General features: G+C 29.0%; 6 protein-coding genes across 6 annotated transcripts; 4 read left to right on the forward strand and 2 right to left on the reverse strand.

Annotated features, from left to right (window-relative positions):
- Window positions 1–1,400: 1,400 nt before the first annotated feature.
- LOC145191636 (uncharacterized) lies at window positions 1,401–4,854 on the reverse strand. The gene has a single exon (XM_080068781.2). It carries the CDS (start codon window positions 4,729–4,731, stop codon window positions 3,064–3,066), a length of 1,668 nt encoding a protein of 555 aa, XP_079924907.2. The 5' UTR covers window positions 4,732–4,854; the 3' UTR covers window positions 1,401–3,063.
- On the forward strand, window positions 1,457–3,106 carry LOC145202256 (uncharacterized). The gene has a single exon (XM_090074839.1). The coding sequence runs from the start codon at window positions 1,457–1,459 to the stop codon at window positions 3,038–3,040; it is 1,584 nt and encodes a 527-aa protein (XP_089930965.1). The 3' UTR covers window positions 3,041–3,106.
- A 405-nt stretch (window positions 4,855–5,259) lies between the features above and the next one.
- On the forward strand, window positions 5,260–11,006 carry LOC149877066 (tetratricopeptide repeat protein 9C-like). Its single transcript, XM_090074665.1, has 4 exons — window positions 5,260–5,563; window positions 5,843–5,895; window positions 6,011–6,134; window positions 8,939–11,006. Exons 1-4 carry the CDS (start codon window positions 5,323–5,325, stop codon window positions 9,040–9,042), a joined length of 522 nt encoding a protein of 173 aa, XP_089930791.1. The 5' UTR covers window positions 5,260–5,322; the 3' UTR covers window positions 9,043–11,006.
- On the reverse strand, window positions 9,203–10,861 carry LOC149877067 (RNA-editing ligase 2, mitochondrial-like). The gene is made up of 5 exons (XM_090074663.1): window positions 10,549–10,861; window positions 10,320–10,448; window positions 10,000–10,158; window positions 9,708–9,854; window positions 9,203–9,610 (listed from the first exon to the last, which is right to left on the reverse strand). The coding sequence occupies exons 1-5, from the start codon at window positions 10,859–10,861 to the stop codon at window positions 9,309–9,311; spliced, it is 1,050 nt and encodes a 349-aa protein (XP_089930789.1). The 3' UTR covers window positions 9,203–9,308.
- Window positions 11,007–12,354: 1,348 nt separating the features above from the next.
- Window positions 12,355–14,297, forward strand: LOC149877068 (iodotyrosine deiodinase-like). The gene is made up of 4 exons (XM_090074664.1): window positions 12,355–12,553; window positions 12,695–12,907; window positions 13,000–13,068; window positions 13,504–14,297. Exons 1-4 carry the CDS (start codon window positions 12,445–12,447, stop codon window positions 13,935–13,937), a joined length of 825 nt encoding a protein of 274 aa, XP_089930790.1. The 5' UTR covers window positions 12,355–12,444; the 3' UTR covers window positions 13,938–14,297.
- Window positions 14,298–15,402: 1,105 nt separating this feature from the next.
- On the forward strand, window positions 15,403–19,729 carry LOC145182980 (zinc finger CCHC domain-containing protein 8-like). Its single transcript, XM_080058272.2, has 2 exons — window positions 15,403–16,984; window positions 18,967–19,729. The coding sequence occupies exons 1-2, from the start codon at window positions 15,856–15,858 to the stop codon at window positions 19,566–19,568; spliced, it is 1,731 nt and encodes a 576-aa protein (XP_079914398.2). The 5' UTR covers window positions 15,403–15,855; the 3' UTR covers window positions 19,569–19,729.
- The last annotated feature ends 564 nt before the right edge of the window (window positions 19,730–20,293 follow it).

Raw genomic sequence — 20,293 nt, forward strand, 5'->3', positions numbered from 1 at the left:
CGGACGTTGTCAATGATGAAAGAGATGTGAACCCCACCACTGGAGAATGTTGTATAAATGATGATAATCTTTTGCATCTCTTATGTTGATTTTCAAGCATCAAAGAATCAAAAATGAGCTAAAAGATAGAGAATCATCCATTGGCAATTTTTAGCTGTTCTGAAAATGGTTGGATAACAAACGATTTGTTTACTTTGTGTTTATCTCCTTTCTCAAAACTTTAACAGAAGAGTCAGAGCAAAAGAAATTACTTCTCATTCTAGATTAGTTCTAACTCAAGATCATCGATCAAAAATGTTTTTATTACTCCCCATTCTAATAACAACCTTAGGGTAGATCTTTTTTCAAAACTCTAATTTCTAAATATAAGATTGCATGTGATACATGGCTTGTGAAACAAAGCGTTTTTGCTTTTGAAAATCGTTCTCATCTTTTTTGTTTTCGTTATTAATCGATGGCCACATAAGTCACATAAGAATTCTAGACTTGATTCAACATACAAGAGAAAATTGGTATCAAGCTATTAACATCTCTTAGTAATTGTACTCAAAGACTGCAATATAACTAGCAAATGGGTGTTGCAAAGACTGGCAAAGATTTAACTGCTTATTACGTGGCCACTTTTGAATAAAATTGAGCCATACGCGTATTGACCTATGTATCAGAGTTTTATATTTTATAATAAGGACAAAAAAATTCAATTTTTTTTTAAAAAAAACTTTTGATAGCGATTACAAGCAATTTATTTGAACTTCGATGAGTCCGGGTTTGATTTTTCATCCAAAGCTGGAAAAGTCCTGGTTAAAAGAGGATCAAAAAATATTCCTTTTGCTACGGCAGCTAAAGACAAAGAAAGAATTACAGTTTTAGTTATGAAAATTTATAATAAATTTATTTCTTTTCTTTTTTATATACGTCAACCAGAGAATCCCTATGAGTTTATACTAGCCATTGCCTTCAAATTTTGTAGCTGTTGGTAAATCTGCCAAGGGTTTTGTAAATCACGAAGTTCTCTATGAATATTTATGAAACGCTTTTGACCAGTGGTTGACACTTGATTTTCGGAGGCTATAGCTCCCTTATTTATTATCGGTGGTCATTCGTTCTAAAGGCATCGTAAAGAGCAATTTTTTCTCTATACGATCAAACTTCGAGATCGATAATTTGTTAAAAAACGAGTTAGAAAATAATTTTTTTATGGAAGTAAGTCGGAAAAAACGGCGAACACTGAGTTGTTTTACCCTATCCAAAACTTCAAATAATTTCGAAACGAAGTACAAAAATGCTGATAAAATTTACGATATAAATCTTTGGTTTTGGTTAATAGACATTTCTCTAATTCGATTGCGCAACTAATTTCTCAGCTTGAAAAAGAGGCCAGTAAGGACAAAAATGTAAACAGATTCAAACTCTTTCTCGAAATGATAAAATTAAAAACATAATTTCGCTCCAAAAGATGTCTTATTCCAACTCAAGCATTTTCAGACCAAATGAAGTGAAAAAAGGTGGAAGAGGGATGTATTGCTGTATTCCATTGTGCGGAAGTTCGTTTTATAACAACAATATGGAAAAGACTAACATTGCTCTATTTTCTTTCCCTAACAAAGAAAAAAAACTTGATGTTTACAGAGCTTGGTGTAAGGAAATATTTAAATATAGACGTAAAGGAGGTGCTGATAAATTTGAAATTATGAAACACACGAAAGTGTGTGAATTTCACTTTAGGCCTGAGGAAATAAAAGTTAGTTCAGGATGCGGTAAAAAAACTTTAAAATCAGGGAATGAAGTTCCTAGCATTTTTTCATTCAAGACACCACAAGATAAGTTACCTAGAAAATCTCCATGCAAAAAGTCGAAATATCCAGTGTTTACAACTGATATTGATACTGAAACTCATACAATAATCGATTCGACCAAAAACGTAGATTGTGAAAATTGTAAACTTTTATTATCCGAAAAAACAATCATAGAAAAAAAAATAGAAGTATGTCATGAAAGTTACAGAAGCTTGCTTGAAGAATATAAAACTTTAAAAATAATAAACGACCAGTTGAAAAATAATATTTTTAGCTTTGAAAATTTTGAAAAAGATGATAAGTATTTCAACTCATTTACTGGCATGAAAAAAGAAAAATTTGACATTTTATTTGAATATTTAAATCCTGGAAATGAATGTGAAAACATGAAATATTATTATCCTGAGCATAACTCTGAGGAAAAGTTACCTGAAGAATTATTTTCATCTCCTTCATATTCTACACCGGAATCCAAACCTGGTCGTAAGTCAAAAATGAAATCGGTTGATCAACTATTTATGTTTTTAACATGGCTAAGACTTGGTTTTTCTTTAAGTTTTACTTCCTGGTTATTTAAAACACCAAAATCTACTGTTTCAAGATACCTTATTACATGGTCAAATTTTATATATCTTAAACTTGGTGCTATACCAATTTGGCCAAATTTAGACCAACTTAAACATAATATGCCAAAATGCTTTAAAGAGACATATCCTCAAACGAAGGTTATTATTGATTGTACTGAGTTGCTTTGTCAAAGACCTTCCAGCCTAACGATTCAAAGAAGTCTGTTTTCACATTATAAGCATCACGTAACCTATAAAGGATTAGTTGGCATTGCTCCTTCTGGTGCAGTAACATTTGTTAGTGAACTATTTGTTGGCTCTATTTCTGATATTGAAATAGTTAAGCAATCAGGACTTTTGCAAAAAGAGCTATGGGAGAGTGGTGATTCTATAATGGCTGATAGGGGTTTTTTAATTAATGATCTGCTTAAGCCTTTAGGTGTAACACTGAATATTCCAGCCTTTTTAAATGGGAGAGATCAGCTATCACATGAAGAGGTTATAGAAAGTCAAACAATAGCAGCTTTAAGAATTCATGTAGAACGTGCCATACAACGAATTAAGAAAAATAAACAAATACGAAATGAAATACCTCTTGTTTTATATGGATCAATTAATCAAATCTGGACTGTAAGCTGTTTATTGTGTAACTTTATGGATCCTCTTATAAAACAGTAAAAATATAAGATATGTAATATTTATTACTGAGAAACGTAGAATGATAAAATATATTTTTTATAAAAATCGCTTAACTTATCGATAACATCTAAAAAATAAAATTCATCAAAATCAACATTTACAATAATAATTCCTTTATAAACATAAACTATGAACAAACAATGAGTTAGTCCAGATAAACCCATGGCCATTTGGACTTGTGTATAATAGCCAAATAAGTGATCCTTCTTTAGAAATAATTCTCCTGTAGGTAATGAACCAATATAAAATGTTTCTTCCTTAACTAAATCATTAGGATTTTCATTTCTTTTTGTGTAAGGACACTTAATTTCAATTAAACATGGCTTTGAATCAATTAAAACAAGTCCATCTGGACTTGCACCAAGCCAAGGGATGCATGGTTGAACTAATAATCCAGTCTCAAGTATTTTGATATTTTGGTTTAATCGATAAATCATTACATTTTTAAATTTTTCTTTTGCAATGTCTTCATTAATATTACCGTGATTTAGCATTTCTTTAACATTGTTGGATTTTTTAATGTCTTCTGTAAGTTGTTTTATCAAAAATTCAAAGTTACTTTTCCTAATATAAATCTTATGTGCATTTGATGATGTTATTCTATATTTTCTCTCCTTAAACCATTGTGCACATTGCCTTTGTTTTACAGTTTTTTTTTGTAATGATATACTTTCTTCTTGTGAGACAATTATTTTTTTCATAAACTCCATTTCTTTTGGGGAATAATTCCATGTATCAGGTATATCTAAAAATTTACTAGGTAAGGTAAGGTTAGAAGTTATAATAGACTCGCATTCAACATTTTGACATAAGTGTGATAAAACAATAAAATTTCGTTCAACTGGTAAAAGTTGATATGAAAGTGGGGATCCTAAACACTGCATGCCAAATTTTGTGATTTCTGAATCAATGAGAATTTTATTTGGTATAATATGAGCATAGCCAATATTTGGGTTAATTTTTTTTAAATTATTCTGTAGCTTCATTACAGAATTTAAGTTATCTATAAAATTGAAGTTACGTCTTGCCTCATATACTGTTGGGTTAATCCCTTTTTTTGTAAAATTAGCATGAAGTACGTTTTTCATTACAGGATATATTTTTTTCTGTTTCTCACCAGGCACTCCCCATTTTCTTAAAGTACTTGTGCAAGCGATTTCAGAAGGAACAACTTTAAAAGAATTTAATGAGTAATCTGCCAACTCTAACAGTAAAGCCATAATGTGATTGCAATAACCACTTAATCCAGCTGGGCAACTGCAAAAAGCCTTATCAACTTGACTATTTTTGCGATTTATATATATTTGCATTTTACGAATCATTTTTTTCATACTTGCTCGACAGGTACATTTTGCAATGAAGTGTTTGAGTGTTCGTGTTGTAAATAAGCTGTCTGTAGAAATGTAACGTTCTTGCTTAAATTTCAGTCCTCTTTCTAACGTTTTTTTAATAGTTTTTCCTTTTAATTTACCGCATTTGTTCATATGATTATCAATTTCACGTCTGGTGAACACTGGGAGAAACTCAAGAGATTTTCCCCAGCACATATCTTCTTTTAACGATACATCTTTTTTTGTATTTAATTCTATCTTCAGATCTCTATTTATATCATCTAATATTAGATTTTGAATTTTTTTATCTTTAAAGCAGTCACTATTAAATCCATTCATTTTTTATTAGACAAGTAATCTATTAAGAATTATCCTTTAAATTGTTTGCCGCTATTTGTTTACATTTTTGTCCTTACTGGCCTCTTTTTCAAGCTGAGAAATTAGTTGCGCAATCGAATTAGAGAAATGTCTATTTGGATCATTCCGGCGCAAACGGCTCAAAATTTTTTTTAATGCCACAATTTATAAAAACAGCAGTGAATAAACGAAGAACAAATCTTGTTTAAAATGTTAACGAGACTTACGCGTCATTTTTTATATCTTTATCATCTGTTTTTTATGTTTCACTAAATTTTAAAAATATTATGTGATGATTTAGCAATTAACACTTGTTTTTGCATCAATATTTTCTATGTGGTCCGCTTACTAAAGACGACATTTGTCAACCATGTGAAGCTGGTTCTCATAATTTACAAAATGTACCTTCTAATAAAAAATGGAGATCTTTTTACCGTTAAAATTACATGAAATTATCATTTTATTGCTTAGAAGTTTTAAATAGTTCTGTCTTTTTGTTGCTGCATTTTTGATTTACTGAAATAAAACATTTTAATTTAATAGATATTAAAATCTATGAAATACTAGAAACCAATGAAGCTAAGTGAACTGCTTTTGCAAGCAGAGTTTGCAAAAGAGAGCGGAAACGACTTTTACAAGCATGGAGATATTAGAAATGCTATAAAGAAGTATCACTATTGCTTAATGTACTTAAAAGATATTGAAAAACCATCTCCTTTGTCAAAATTAACTGGAGAGCTCCATGAAGAATTGAATGATAAAGAAATGAAGCAAGTGATTGACCTACGTTGCATATGTTATAACAACTTATCATGTAATACTTTTAAAAGGATTGAAGTGGAGCTAAGATCAGTCATTTATAATGTTCTCCTTTGTCTTCTATTTAGATTAAAAATATTTCTTATTGTAAAAATCTTTTCTAATAAATGTAAACCAAAAAAGGAGACATTTTCAAACCAGCTTTTGTAAGATATTTAATAATTAAATTTGTTTGCTATATTTAAAATGGTCTCTCTGTCTTTTTCTTATGTTTATTTAAAAGTTGATATATATATATTTTTAATTAATTATTGTTATTATTTTTTTTTTTCAGTATGTTTGGGTAAAAAACAGCAGTATGAAAAAGTTATAACATACACAACCAAGGTAAGGTTTGCAACTGAGTTTTTTTTATCTTTATTGATTTTCATTACAATATCTTCTAAAAGGTTTTTTATTGATCTTTATTGATTTTTCTTTTAAAAAGTTGATAATAATTTAGGTTTTATCACTTGATCAGAGTAATATAAAAGCATTGTTTCGCCGTGGAGAAGCATATATGCATAAAGCAGATCTAGACAGGGCCGAAGAAGACTTCAAGAGGATTAAAACTATAAATGAAAAAGGTTTCTGAATTTATATATATATATATATATATATATATATATATATATATATATATATATATATATATATATATATATATATATATATATATATATATATATATTAGTGTTATTATGACTTTGAAATTAAGTTACTTTGAAAAATACATTAATCAATTTAATCAACTGTCGACTAAATTGATTAATGTATTTTTCAAAGTCAACCAAAATTGACGAATACATTTTTAAAATTGACTAAGTTGACTAAAAGTCGATTTAGTCGAAATATTTGAATAAAATTTTTTAATCAAATATTTCTACTAAAAATTGTCACGCATCATTAAAGTGTATGATTATAATATTTAAATATTATAATCATGCACTTTAATGTTGCTTGACAATTTTTTTTTTAGATGCTATGAAACAAATAGAACTTTAAGAGAGTAAACAAAAAAGCTAGGTGTTATGCAATACTGTTACAATAACACATGCTGTTGTTATATCAAGAGCATTCCTTTGTTAAATTTTAATACATCTAATTTATTAGATGAATTAAAATTGAATAAACAAACAAAATAAGACGGAAATTACTAACACAAAGTAAAGGAAAAAAACACGAATGGGCATTTTATATCATTTTTTACAACAATTAAAGCAAAAAAATAACAAAAATTTTAATAAAAAGTGGTCACGTAGATAGGTGGGGGCAGATGGGGTGGCTAAGCTTTTTTTGGGGTAGCAGATTTGTAAAACTTTTTCGCATCCTTAACTAAATTACATTACTTAACTGAACTTAACTGAATTACATTACTTAACATTTTGTTTTAAAAAGCATCAACTGGTTACTATAATAATAAAAAAGGAAACAGTATAATTTGCAACAGTTAAAGTTTTTTGTAAAAATATTTGAAAGTGTTGGTAGTAAGCTATAATTTCACTAATTTACTTATTTTAAAAATGTTTGTTTTGTGTGTGTATTTGTGTGTATGTGATGTTTGTATGTACAGTCAGAGCATAATTTAATTTTAAAGATTCAATTTTGAGTTTAATTCTGCTAAAATTAATTTTGAACATGTGTAATGGTTTAAAATAACTACAACAAGATATTTATATAATTTATTGTAGCAATTCCTTGTTTATATTTTTTCATCAGAAGTATAAAAAAGTTTGTTTGCTATAACATTTTTGTTATTTTCCTGGACAGGTATTAATTTGCTTGCACATAAATTAATTGTATAACTCTGTTTTATTGATAGTTTGTAATGAAAATAAGTGTTTTTGATATTTTTAATTTATAAAATATACATTTTATTATTTATGCTATATTTCAACTGTATTATTTCAGCAATTAATCACATTTTTTGGGAAAAAAAAACTATATGTCAATAAGTATGACACCCAAAAGAACATTTGAAGTAGGAGCAATTGTAAAAAAGTGCAGACTATTTGACACATTTGGACAAGGACAAAAGATAACTCCAAGAGATAAAGAAATATTAAGAGTTATAAAAAAAAATAAAAAATTTTGAAGTGTAAAAAAAGTTGCCAGTAATCTGAAAAACCTCACAGGAACCACAATTTCACCAACATCAGTTAGAAATTATATTCACAAAGCAGGGTTTAGCAAATATGTAGCTGTAAGAAACCATTTTTTTATAAAAAATCATATGAAGAAAAAACTGAATTCGACAAAATAATTATTTAATGCCACTATCTTTTTGGAAGAAAGTTATTTGGTTTGATGACTCCAAGTTTAACTTTTGAAAAATTAGATGGTGTTCAAAGAGTTTGACAAAAGAGGGGAGAAGCCTTTGAAAAGAAGAGTTTGACAAAAGAGGGGAGAAGCTTTTCATTTGAATTGTATGAGAGGAACAGTTAAACATAATAGCAGAAATGTGATGGTTCTGGGATTGTATGACATGGATGGTGTTAGTAAATTAGAATTTATTAATGAAAACATGAATGCTAATTTGTTCCCTATGTGTTTCAACAGGACAAAATAGGATTTAAAACACACTGCTGAAAATACTCAAGGCTTTTTTGATGAAAATGACAAATGTTTTAGAATGGTCAGCTCAAAGCCCTGATTTCAATCCAATAAAGTATTTATGGATTTTATTAGATTAAAAAGTAGGTGATAGATGATTTACAAAAAAGATTTTAATACAGCCATTTTTAAATCATGGTCTAATATTGGCAATAATCAAATCAAGCGTTGAACCAACACCAAAACGCCTGACAGAAGTAATTAAACAAAAAGGAGAAGCAACTAAATATTGAAATATACAATGTGAAAAATAGAAAGACTTTATTAACTATTTTAAAAAACAAGTCTATGTAGCTTAAGTTTGTTATTAAAATTTTCTTGTACAATTATTTTCCGTGCTATTGTTTTTTGACCCTTTTTTTTAAATAAAATTATTCAATGATTTACTATATATATATATATATATATATATATATATATATATATATATATATATATATATATATATATATATATATATATATATATATATTGTGAGTCTTTCTCCAAATAAAAGTTTCCATAAAAAAAAAAAGTTTTCTATAATTAGTCCAAGTTACAATATTTGCATTTAAACAACCAAATTTACTCAAAATGACTCTGTACAATTAAGTTCTGTTCTGACTGTATATTTGTGTTTGTGTGTGTTATATATATATCAGTTTCACTCCAAACAACTTGTTTTGGTTATCAAGGATACTATTGCTATGAGATTGCTTCTTGTCTAAGAGTACTAAGATCTTTATATCCAAAAAGATTTTGTTTAAACTTGTTTTTTTTATCTCTCTTGCTTTTTCAGAAAAATGTGCTGACAAATATTTTGTATTGATTGAGAAAGAACGCAGGCGCCTTGAACAGGAAAAATCAGCAATATATAGAAGAATGGTCTCTGGTAAAACATAGTGTAAAAAGTTTAATATTTAAATTTTTTTCGTTAGTAAAAAATGTTGTAAAAATTTCCATATTTTATAAATAAGCTTACTTTTGTCTTTGAAAAATGAAAAAATTACTTTTCTCCTTAAAACTCTCTAAGTTATCAATAACAAATTAAAAATGCTAAATGTAACAATATTGCGAATGTAATGTCAAGTTGCAAATTCTTACAATTTGTGCGTTATGGATGAATTTTAATAGATTTGTGAAATGCATTTCAACACAAATAAGATAAGTTAGTTATGGGCATCCATTTTAACATTATGCTGTTTGAAAAGTGAAGCAGTCTTGTTGTTTAAGATATCTCTGATCGTTTTCTGTTGTTGTTCATCGAGTGACTCCCATAGCTGGTGGGCTTCGATATCGCTCTCAAATAAGTCAGTAAAAACATCTGATATGAACTCATCCGTGATAAGTTTGCTTTTTTCTCTGTCTGGAAAACCGACTTTAGATACGGCATTCATAAACCTCTGAGGAGTGGCGTTTGCAAGAATTCTGCCCAACACAACTTGATGCTTCGATTTGTTAACAGTCTTAGCTGAATGATATTTAGAAAATCGATTAAGCGATTTTTTGTGTATATAAAAGGGTAATCATTGTAATATGTGTGTGCATCAAGTTTTGATCATACTTACTAGCTTTAGGAAGTGTTTGTTTTCGCTCTTCTTCGAACTCTGGAAGTTTAATTTTTATTATCGCTCTTTTCATTTCATCTCCGTGGCGAGAAGGACATTTAACTGTTTTGATCGGTTTAACAACAACCCCCTCAGCTTTGTTGCTTCCTGAAAATTAAAAACTTATAAAATATACAACTATAAAAATGAAGAACTTATTCTTATAACAACAAGTTTAAGTATTTTTTTGAACGAGTCCTAAAAGCTTTTAAACTTTTTTAATAATAACAAAAAAGATGTGCTGTTAAAATACCAGCTGGTAGAGGGGGCAGTCCTAATAATTTTGGTATCGTGCTATCGAATCCTAGCTCAAAGTTCAGCGCTTCGCTCATCGTTCCTATTTTTAATGGCTTCAAATGAAATATGTCTAGATTTTGAAAAATATCCATGGCAATTTCCGGATCCAAGTATTCTAAAAGTATATTTCAAAATGTTTAACAAGTTTTCATATAAAGTAGTTCATGTTTCAATCACATTTTCAACAAAAAGAGTTAGAGGTGCACCATACTCATTTGAACCTCATCAGCTTTTTACTGTAAATATAATATTTAAACTTATATCAAAGTAACGCACCATTCGATCCCTCTTTACATTCAGGTCTGTATCCGATGTCAAAAGCACACCATCTTACGTCTGGGCAGTACTGTATTTCTTTTTGTATTGGTTTTTGATTTGTGGTACTCTGTACCATTGAATAATAGCCTGATAATGAAAAAAAAAAAGTTAAAGTATCGCATACTTTCAAACGAAAATTCTTGTTTTAATTTAGGAGCTATGGATCTAAGAAATGTCTTAACCTTACCTCCGAATATTTCTCCATAGATTGAGACTTGTTTCACCCGCTCACCAATAGAATTTTCAACCATACGATAAACACTTTTCATTTTCTCAGGGTAATCATTCATAAAACTTGCTGTAAGATGGTTAAAGAAATTCTCACCCTCCTCAAGAAAATCTCTTCGACGACCGATTCTGACGTACTCGCCGTCTGTATGAAAACTAAGGTTTGCGCCATGAATCTTTTCCAATACAATCCAAGTAGCTTTCTCCAACTCTCTTGAACATTTAAAAATTTTTACGTTATTGGATATTTTTTCGTATTCTTCGAATATCATTCTTTAATTTTGTTAAACTCTGTTATGTATTCAGAAATTTTAATCTCAGAAAGTATGCTAGAAAAAAATAAACTGTTAGAAAAACTAATTTTCAATTTACTGTAATATTGGTTGTTTTTTTTATGAAATAAGCTCTAAAACCTTATCCGCTCTTTTATTTAAGACAATCGACACAAGTTTTATATAAATGCCTATTACGCCACGATTGCACCATCGACACAACGGCCTCTGTTTTTGCGATAGTGATGTAATAAGAGCCGGAACACTTTTTTATCATCTATGTTTGAGTATTTATCAAGATATTAAAATAGCGCAATCTCGTTCTCAATCAGGTCTCGTTCATTTTTTTAGAAGAAACATTTTTATCTCCAATTAAAACGTAAAAAAAAAAAAAAAAAAAGCTACATTTTGGTACTAAAACTTATTTCATTTCTTAACTTGTTTCTTACAGTGCTCAATAATATTTAGATTAATCAATATTTAAAATCCTCATATAACTGTGGTGAATAAACTGAATGCCTTCTCGCTTCTTAACTAGGTAATATCGATAAATTGGCGTTTAAGTTTAGATTTTAGATCAGTCGAAACGTAACTAAAACGAATTTAATTTTACCTTTTTAATACTTATTGGAATTTCAAAAATTTAAAAAGACCATTTGCTGAGATTTTTAAACTTAAATTGTAATGATGGCCTGTTGCTACGTGCAAAAAGAACTCTAGTCGGACTTTCGTGTAGACAATCATTTTTTGTTTCAAACAACTATGTTTATAAGTTTACAATGACTGTGTTTTAGACATCATAAAAGCGTACAGCAACTTTAAAACTGCAAGCTTCCTTTATTTTAAGTAAACTTATCCTTAGATACCAGGCTAAACATAATTTAAGATAAAGCTGATTATTTCTAGTTTAAGAACTAGAAAAAATTTTTTCCTCGTTATTGATAGTCCGTTTGGTCCGAATATTTTCTTTTTTTCTTTTTACATATTTTTTTCTCTGATAAAAAGCGTCAAGTTGAACTTTTCATAAACCAAATAAGAAAATTGGACTTGAAAAGGTCAACTTCGACCTCTTCGAGTCCGTAATTTCGAGCACAAAAGGCCCGAACTAAATTGTTCAAACTATTGTAACTCAACGATTCTGAGTTAAAGAATTGTTAATTGGTTGAAATGTTCTGTTTTTTATTTTTATACTTTATAAAACTTCTTTAAATGAGATTTTCTTGAAGTTCATGTAAAATCCAAACTTTTTTTTTAAATGGTCAATAGATTATTATGGCTCGTTTCTTTTAATTTTGAAATTAAACTGTAAAACTGAGCGTTACAGTGAACAATTCATTTAAACAAAACTATCAATAGTGTTTGAAGTAATGTTTATTTTTTAAAAGCATAATAACGTTTGTTTATTTGTATCAAAACGTATCATAAATAGCATGTTTGTTTGTTTGAAGCCTGGAGCAGAGTTATTTTAAAAGATAATGAACAATTATTGAGTCAACAGTATTTCATAATAACGCATGAAACATTTTCTTGCAGCTGTAATATTGTAGAAAAAAAGTCGTGGAAAACTTCAAGAGTCAATAAAGATGATCGAAAATATACAATTTTCTGCTGTAAGTTATGGATTGATGATTGCAATATTAGCCATGCTTGTCCATTTATTTCACAAACAAATTATGGGATTCTTTAAAAGTGGTAAGTTGTTTTGGGGTTTGCAGATATCTTCGCTCAAATGTTTAAGTTGTTTTGGCGCTTGCAGATATCTTAGCTCATATGTTTAAAAAGTTTCCTTTAAATCTCGATCTTTCATAAAATAAGTTCTGATTTGAAAACTAGAAGACGCATTGATTAAAGATAGCACGCACCCCGTACCAGATTCCCTTGCCGAAGAAGACTTTATTCCCTATCATCCACCGAGGTATTCGGAGCAAGATATGATAAAAAGAAGCGAAGAATTTTATTTAAATATGAACGCTCGAAGGTCGGTGAGGTATTTTAGCGATGAAGATGTACCCGCCGAAGTAATAGACAACATCATTCGAACGGCTGGTAAAAAGATTTTATTTAAATTTATAAAGAGCTTAAGACCAGTTGAGCAAAGATCTTGAATTTTTATTAACTGGTCTTGTATTTTTCTTAAGGAACATCGCCGAGTGGGGCTCACACTGAGCCTTGGACATTTGTTGTTATAAAGAACAAATTATTAAAAAGTAAGTTATTTTATTACATCTTCTTTTTCCATAAATCTATAAACGTTGGAAACCATATAAATCTATAAACGTTGGAAACCATATAAATCTATAAACGTTGGAAACCATATAAATCTATAAACGTTGGAAACCATATAAATCTATAAACGTTGGAAACCATATAAATCTATAAACGTTGGAAACCATATAAATCTATAAACGTTGGAAACCATATAAATCTATAAACGTTGGAAACCATATAAATCTATAAACGTTGGAAACCATATAAATCTATAAACGTTGGAAACCATATAAATCTATAAACGTTGGAAACCATATAAATCTATAAACGTTGGAAACCATATAAATCTATAAACGTTGGAAATCATATAAATCTTTAAATCAGCTAATTTTTATTTAGTCAAACAAGTGATAACCTATATTTGTTTATTTAAGATAAAATACGAGAAATAATTGAAGAAGAAGAAGAACTCAACTATAAACAAAGAATGGGGCAAAAATGGGTAGATGATTTAAAACCACTGAAAACAAACTGGGTGAAGGAATATCTCTCTGAGGCGCCATATTTAATCATAGTATTCAAGCAAACTTATGGCGTGACAGCCGATGGGGAGAGAAAAACTCATTATTACAATGAAATTAGTGTTTCAATAAGCTGCGGTTTTCTTTTAGCAGCAATCCAGAATGCAGGTCTCGTTACACTGACATCAACGCCCCTAAATGCTGGGCCAAAACTTCGTAATCTAGTTGGTCGAGGTTCAAATGAAAAGGTTGTTATTCTTCTTCCGGTGGGTTATCCTTCTAAAAATTGTCGAGTACCTAATCTAAAAAGGAAACCACTTGAAGAAATCATGATTAAATTTGATTGATGAGACATTCGCAGAAAGATCAAATTTTATTGGGTTTGCAGCATCATGGTACTTTTCAACATGCTGTTAGCTATTATGAAATATTTCTAATTCATATTAAACATTTTTAAATATTTTTAAATACTATAGAAATTTCTAAATAGAATTGAATATCATAAAAGCCTCAAGCCTTTTGTATTGCGTAGCACGTTGTTTGTTTTATTACTAAAGAAAAGACCTTGAGCAAAAGGACTTTGAGCGAAATGCGATGGAAGTGAGGCTTACTTCTAAAAGTTTTTTGAAAATTGAAAAAAAGATTTCTCTTGTGGTCCTAACAAATTCTTTTCAATTATTGAATTCCCTATTTCAAAAAAAAAAAAAGAGGTTTCTATCTGGATTTATAAGCTAAAAATTAAAATGTTGTTTTAGTAAACTCAGTTTAATAAAAATTTTAAATATTTAAATGTAAGTGTTATTACTAAAAGATTGATGATTTTAAATAATAACCACATAAAGAGTTACTTTATGCAGTTATTATTTCACGTTTTCATTAATTTTTAACCCTTCAACATGGGTTAAGTGTGTTTCCGGTTAAAGAGTTTTTCGCTAAAAAATTTGTTTGGCTAATTTTTTGTTCGTTCATTTCACAGATGAACGCTCTCATTCTGTCTCTGAAGTAAAAAAAAAAATAAATAAAAAAAAATAAGATAATTATTCCATTTTCTTATTTCAAAATAAGCCAAACAAATAAAACATTTATTTGACCACAATGTTCCACATTTCTCTAAATGATGATGAAAGAAATGAGCTGATTTCATTTCTAGACCTCATAAAACCTAGACTATTGAAAAATAAAAACTAATAATGTAAAATGTAGATCTTAGACTTATTACAGTAGCAAATGTTTTTCGGGTTTAAACTAAAATTGTTTTCATTTGATTTGAAATATTTTCTCAACCATTTAAAAATACTCTTCAAAAAATTTTAAGACCATTTAAAAAAAACTTTATGTCAACGCCATTTGCCCATGAGTATACATGTTTTTAATGAACTTGCATTTACTCTCAATTCCATTTTCCTGATTTATAAAAGTAGTTCGTTTGCTTATAGCAAATTTACAAATCACAAGAAACAAATCAGAAAAGAATTTTTTATTTTCGTCTCTCACATTTTAACATATCATTATTTTTTTTTTGTTAAAGATGTGTTTGAAAATTTCACCTGTAACAAAGATTAAACCAACTTGAAATATTTATTTTATTTCCTAATTTAAAACTAGCTGTTTTATTTTCAAGTTTCTTTATGAAGTTACAATACAATTAGAAGAGAAAAGAATTATCTTTAACAAAGTAATTACTTTGTTAAAGATAATTCTTTTCTCCTCTAATTGTATTATAGACTTAAGTCTTACCCTTATGGTTATTAGCCTGATGATTCCGAAGTTAATGTTGCCGCTTGATTTATTCGGACGTCTGAGAAACAACCATTTAACAAAGTAACAAGTTTATCTAACCTCTCAAACTGTTGTAGTCGAGTCTATGTTTTAAAAGGATAAAAGTTAACAATAATCATATATAAATATGTATACTTTTTTTTTTAGATAAGGTTACCAAAATCAAAATTCTTTAGGTAATACTTACCTATAATTGTAGAAAAGAATAATTTCAATTCATTTCATTTCAAATAAATCGAATCAATTTTCAAAGTTTTCAAGTGGCTAACTATTGGAAACAAACCAAGTTTTATTATAACTATTTGAATTCATACTTTTTATAGTTATAATTCATTCTGTTATACCACTAAAGAAAACAGTAATTTTCAATATTCTTAATTCATCTGAATAAAACAGTAGAGCTTTGTTTTAAATTTATATTATGATATGCATGTTTGTTATATATTATATATGTGTATATATTTGCTTTTAAAGAAAAAGTTTTAGATGGCAGAATATTCTTCATTTGATCCTGAGTATTTATTTGCAAACTTTGGATCTGAAACTAGTGTTAAGACAGATGCTGAAGAAATTAGGAACCAAACAATCAATCCTCTTGAATTAAATCATTCAAGTGTAGATTTAGAACAGAGTAAATATATTAAAGAGCTAGAGGATCAAAATACTAAATTGAAATCAGTCATCAAAAGATTAGTTGGTCCTCAATTATTTAAATCTCATGAGAGTTCTAATTTAGAAGATGGAAGTGTGAAGATTAATTTACTAGAAAAACTTGAGGAGGAAATTCAATCCAATCCATTTGCTGTGATATTATACTTGAACAATGATATATCTAATGTCCACAGGAAGGAGATAGATGATGTGATGCGTAATATAAGTGAAAAAAAATCAACACAGGATGTACTAATGGCACATAAACTTAAAGCACAGCATTCTGCTGTGCCTTTGAAATCATTTACAGCAAACTTTAAAGGAAAGCGGATAAATCTTGGAACACTTAAAGATGGGGATGAGCAATATGTAATATGTGCATGCCAGTATTATAAAAGTTTTATAATAGATAGAATGGGTGCACCGCTGTTAGAAAGTAATCCTGGGGTTACTGAAATTTGGGACATACCTGTTTATCAACAGGTGTTTTTAAAAGCTCTCCCTATTGTTGAAGAACCATTAAATGTCAGAGTAAAACAGTTAAAACAGTGCTTTAACTGTGGAGGTGAACATCACATAATGGCTTGCATAGAGCCAAAAGATTTTGAACGTATAAACAAAAATCGAATTGAATTTGCCAAATTTAATCCAGTTACTTTAAACCCAAGGTTTGGAGGTGATGAGCCTGAAGAAAGGTTTAAGCATTTCAAGCCTGGTACAATTAGTGTAGCTCTTGAAGAAGCATTGGGAATCAATCAGAAAACTCAGTTGCCACCCTACATTTACAAAATGAGACAATTAGGTTATCCTCCAGCATGGTTGAAGCCAATGGAGGAAAGTCTAAAGATTTATGGAATTGAAGGGTTTGCAATTGAAGAGCCTGGTGCTGAAGAAGGAGAAATAGTCCCTGTAAAACTACCTGATATTATAATGTATCCAGGATTCAATGCACCTATTCCAGAAGGTATTTACTTTTTTCTTTCTAATTTTTTGATAAATGAATTTATATGGCAGATATCAAATAGTTGATTTCGATGATGGTTTAATTTTTAAATTTTCACCACAAAGTCCATTTCAACCAAGTTTATTACATAACATATTGTGGATAAATCAGAGACCTGTATTGATAGAAGTGCATTTAAAATAAAATGATTTTTTGAAACTATGACTTAGTGTTGAATTATCTGTCTGCTCTTTTGACCACTAAAATAACCTTTGAGTCAACAAATTTTTTCTGCGCCATTTCATCTTAGTAAATTGATTAAGAAAGGTTGTTTAAATTTTTAGGAGAAATGTTTCTGATCAATTTTAGCACCTGATATTTTCCCTCATGGCTGGCCTTGCGTAACAAATAGCTTTGCCCTAAATTTAGCCTGACTAATCTATAACTCTGCAACAAAATTCTTGGCTCTCATTTCAGTGCCTGAAACATAAACTAATATGGCTAGTAATTTAGTAAGGTATCTAATTGCTGGTCAAATATCAATAATTAAGGTTTCATAGTTAAGATAATCTTATACTAGCAGCTAAAGAAGAATGCAAAAGAATGTTGAAGTTTTTTTGTATGCTTTAAAACTAAACTTTGATATTTCTGGGTATTTTCTTAAGTTCTGCAAATTGTTCTTAATTAAATCTTAGAAGATCTTTAGAATCAGTAAATTCATTTTTGCTCAGTTCTTACTAAAAATATAGACAGGTTGCATAAGATCTAGCTTGACCAAACAAAAAAAGTGCTTTAAATTAACTTCATTCAAAAAGCTTAAACTATCTAGTTTCTAAAAAATCTAGAATTCATTTAAAATTGTGGAAGTTTTCCCAGGTGTCTTCACAGATATAATAATATCTAGATTAATGAAATCTAGACTTATTATCAAAAAAAATTTCAGATTCTATTTTCTTGCACTCTTACTAAGATCTATAATCAAGATCTAATAAATGAAGATCTATAATCAAGATCTAATAAATGAAGAACTAATAAACTAAGATCTAATAAACAAAGATCTGTAATCAAGATCTAGTAAACGAAGATCTATAATTAAGATCTAGTAAATGAAGCAGTGATTTGCTTTACACATAGATTTAAAATCTATGAAAACTGCTCAAGTTTTTTGATGAGATTTATTTATTGCAAAGCTTTTGAAGTAAATTCTTTTCTGTGACTCGATTTTTATCAAACTTCTTCTCAATATTATTTCCTTCAACATTTAGTTGAAGCTTTTCTTTTATGATTTTTGATGCAAACGTTTCTATACCTCTCATATCAACCGATTTGTTTCTTCTGTCATACATTCTGCAGGTTTGAGCATGGCACATACTTTTACTAACAGGTTCTCTGGATCTTCACCTAATCATATTTGTATCTTAATTTGTTTTAACAAAGTAAAAGGTTGTAAGTCACAAATTTTAGGGAAGTTATTGTAATATTAATTTAAAATCAATGTTACGTTAAAATTAATCATTTTAACCTAGTATCTGGTATGTAAATACATAATAAAGTTATTGATATCATAGTATAGATGGGGTTTAACATTGAGTATTGTCCAATCCAAAAATATTTTGCTGAAAGAAGAAATTAGTTACTAAATTAAATGTTTTTGTTACTTTTAAATGTTTTTCGTAACACATAAAAAGTTGTCTAAAAGTGTGCTCCGTTCAATTATTTCTTACAGATGATACCAAAAATATTCTCAATTGAAATCTTTGTTGCAGGATTTAAAATCGAATTTAACTCAAAAATAAAAATATTATTATGAAAATAAAGAAAGCTAACTAGCATATAATTTATAAGCATTTTCTGATTATTTTTTGCAGTCATTAAATCATTAAGTATTTGTTTTAGCATTCTTTCTACTATTAAGTAAAGTAAAATTTTTTTTACCTTCGAAAGTTTGAGAAGTTCTAGGGACCCTAGTACCTTGTACTATTATTCAATTCTTTTATGTAAAGGTGTTCAAGATCAATGCCGAGAATTGAATTGTCCAGAATTTCAACCAGATCTTGTCGAAATCGATGTTCTTAAAAAACGTGCTGCCTTGTTGGGATATTCTGAAAAAGAGCCACTTGTCAAACGATTTAAGTATGAAGAAGAAGGACCATGTGAAATGGATATTGCTTCAGAAGAAACCGATTCAAACGATAAGCCTCCGTTGCCTTTGATTGAAGTGGTAAACAGTGTTCCTCCACTTCCAGATGATTTACCAAACTCTGAAGGAAGTGTCAATCAGGCAACAAAAATGGAAAATAGTAAGCAAAAAATAAAGAGTATCGATGATTCTACATATCGTAATTGGTACCATCATGTTCCACTGTCTAGTATCGGTTTAACGTATGTTATGTATACGTCACCTCCGATTTGTAGAGGAGAGGTTCTTTTAGATAATCTTCCTAAGTATCCTATAACTGATATTGATCGTAATCCTTGGAAGACAGCTAACGTAAGTTGGTGGGATCCTATATATGGAGATCTGGCTGCTCCTACAGGAACTTTTGATGCTATAAGGACATTATTGACAACTACCAAAAGAGTTAAAAGGAAGCCTATGCTTTAACTTTCCACTAGATTCTAATTTTACTTTCCACTAGATTCTAATTTAACTTTCCACTAGATTCTAATTTTGATAAAATCTTTTTTTTCTTTTCTAAAATTACAACCTCATACTTTATTCACTTTAACTGACTTTTGAAATACTTATATATTAATATTACAACAGAATTTCATATTTTTTAAACCTCCCTTGTCCCAGCCATCTCAGCTATGGGTTCGGGGGGCTTTATACACAGCTCTGGGTACAAATATTAAAATGCTTTACAGATAAAATTGAATTAGTCAGCTTAAAGTGTTAAAAGGTTATTCCTTTTAATTGAGATTAAACCTGTTCACACAGGAAGCAACAAATATTATTTTAAATATGTTCCTTATTAAATCGCCATTATCGATCTTAGAATCGGAGAAAAAGGACTAAAAGGAAATTGAAGAAAAATTTAATGCCGAATAAGAATTACGAAGAACAAACTGGCTGCTAGTTCCAAAAAGGTTTATGAATGAACGGTTTTAATTTTTCTTCAAAGTTTTCAATTCTTCTAATACTCCACAAAAGAGAACTTCTTTTCTATAACTGATGTTTCTTTAAAAAACTGTTCGTCAATGTCTTAGTAAAAACTGCTACTAATAACTTGTATTTTATCATTCTTGCGTGGAGTACAAGTATCAACTCTTCTAGTATCATTCTTGCGTGGAGTACGAGTAACGACTCTTTTAGTATCATTCTTGAGT

This window comes from Hydra viridissima, unplaced genomic scaffold, assembly GCF_058129835.1.
Source record: "Hydra viridissima isolate aposymbiotic clone 2 unplaced genomic scaffold, HvirCarnegie_v1 scaffold_17, whole genome shotgun sequence".
NCBI lineage: Eukaryota > Metazoa > Cnidaria > Hydrozoa > Anthoathecata > Hydridae > Hydra > Hydra viridissima.

Coding starts and splice junctions, on each gene's coding strand:
- LOC145191636 (XM_080068781.2), bottom strand. CDS start 4,731: ATGAATGGATTTAATAGTGACTGCTTTAAAGATAAAAAAATTCAAAAT.
- LOC149877068 (XM_090074664.1), top strand. CDS start 12,445: ATGATCGAAAATATACAATTTTCTGCTGTAAGTTATGGATTGATGATT. Junction 12,908..12,999: donor CAACATCATTCGAACGGCTG/GTAAAAAGATTT, acceptor ATTTTTCTTAAG/GAACATCGCCGAGTGGGGCT. Junction 13,069..13,503: donor AAAGAACAAATTATTAAAAA/GTAAGTTATTTT, acceptor TGTTTATTTAAG/ATAAAATACGAGAAATAATT.
- LOC145202256 (XM_090074839.1), top strand. CDS start 1,457: ATGTCTTATTCCAACTCAAGCATTTTCAGACCAAATGAAGTGAAAAAA.
- LOC149877067 (XM_090074663.1), bottom strand. CDS start 10,861: ATGATATTCGAAGAATACGAAAAAATATCCAATAACGTAAAAATTTTT. Junction 10,449..10,548: donor CTATGGAGAAATATTCGGAG/GTAAGGTTAAGA, acceptor TTTCATTATCAG/GCTATTATTCAATGGTACAG. Junction 9,855..9,999: donor ACTGCCCCCTCTACCAGCTG/GTATTTTAACAG, acceptor TTTAATTTTCAG/GAAGCAACAAAGCTGAGGGG.
- LOC145182980 (XM_080058272.2), top strand. CDS start 15,856: ATGGCAGAATATTCTTCATTTGATCCTGAGTATTTATTTGCAAACTTT. Junction 16,985..18,966: donor CAATGCACCTATTCCAGAAG/GTATTTACTTTT, acceptor TTTTATGTAAAG/GTGTTCAAGATCAATGCCGA.
- LOC149877066 (XM_090074665.1), top strand. CDS start 5,323: ATGAAGCTAAGTGAACTGCTTTTGCAAGCAGAGTTTGCAAAAGAGAGC. Junction 5,896..6,010: donor TTATAACATACACAACCAAG/GTAAGGTTTGCA, acceptor ATAATAATTTAG/GTTTTATCACTTGATCAGAG. Junction 6,135..8,938: donor TAAAACTATAAATGAAAAAG/GTTTCTGAATTT, acceptor TTGCTTTTTCAG/AAAAATGTGCTGACAAATAT.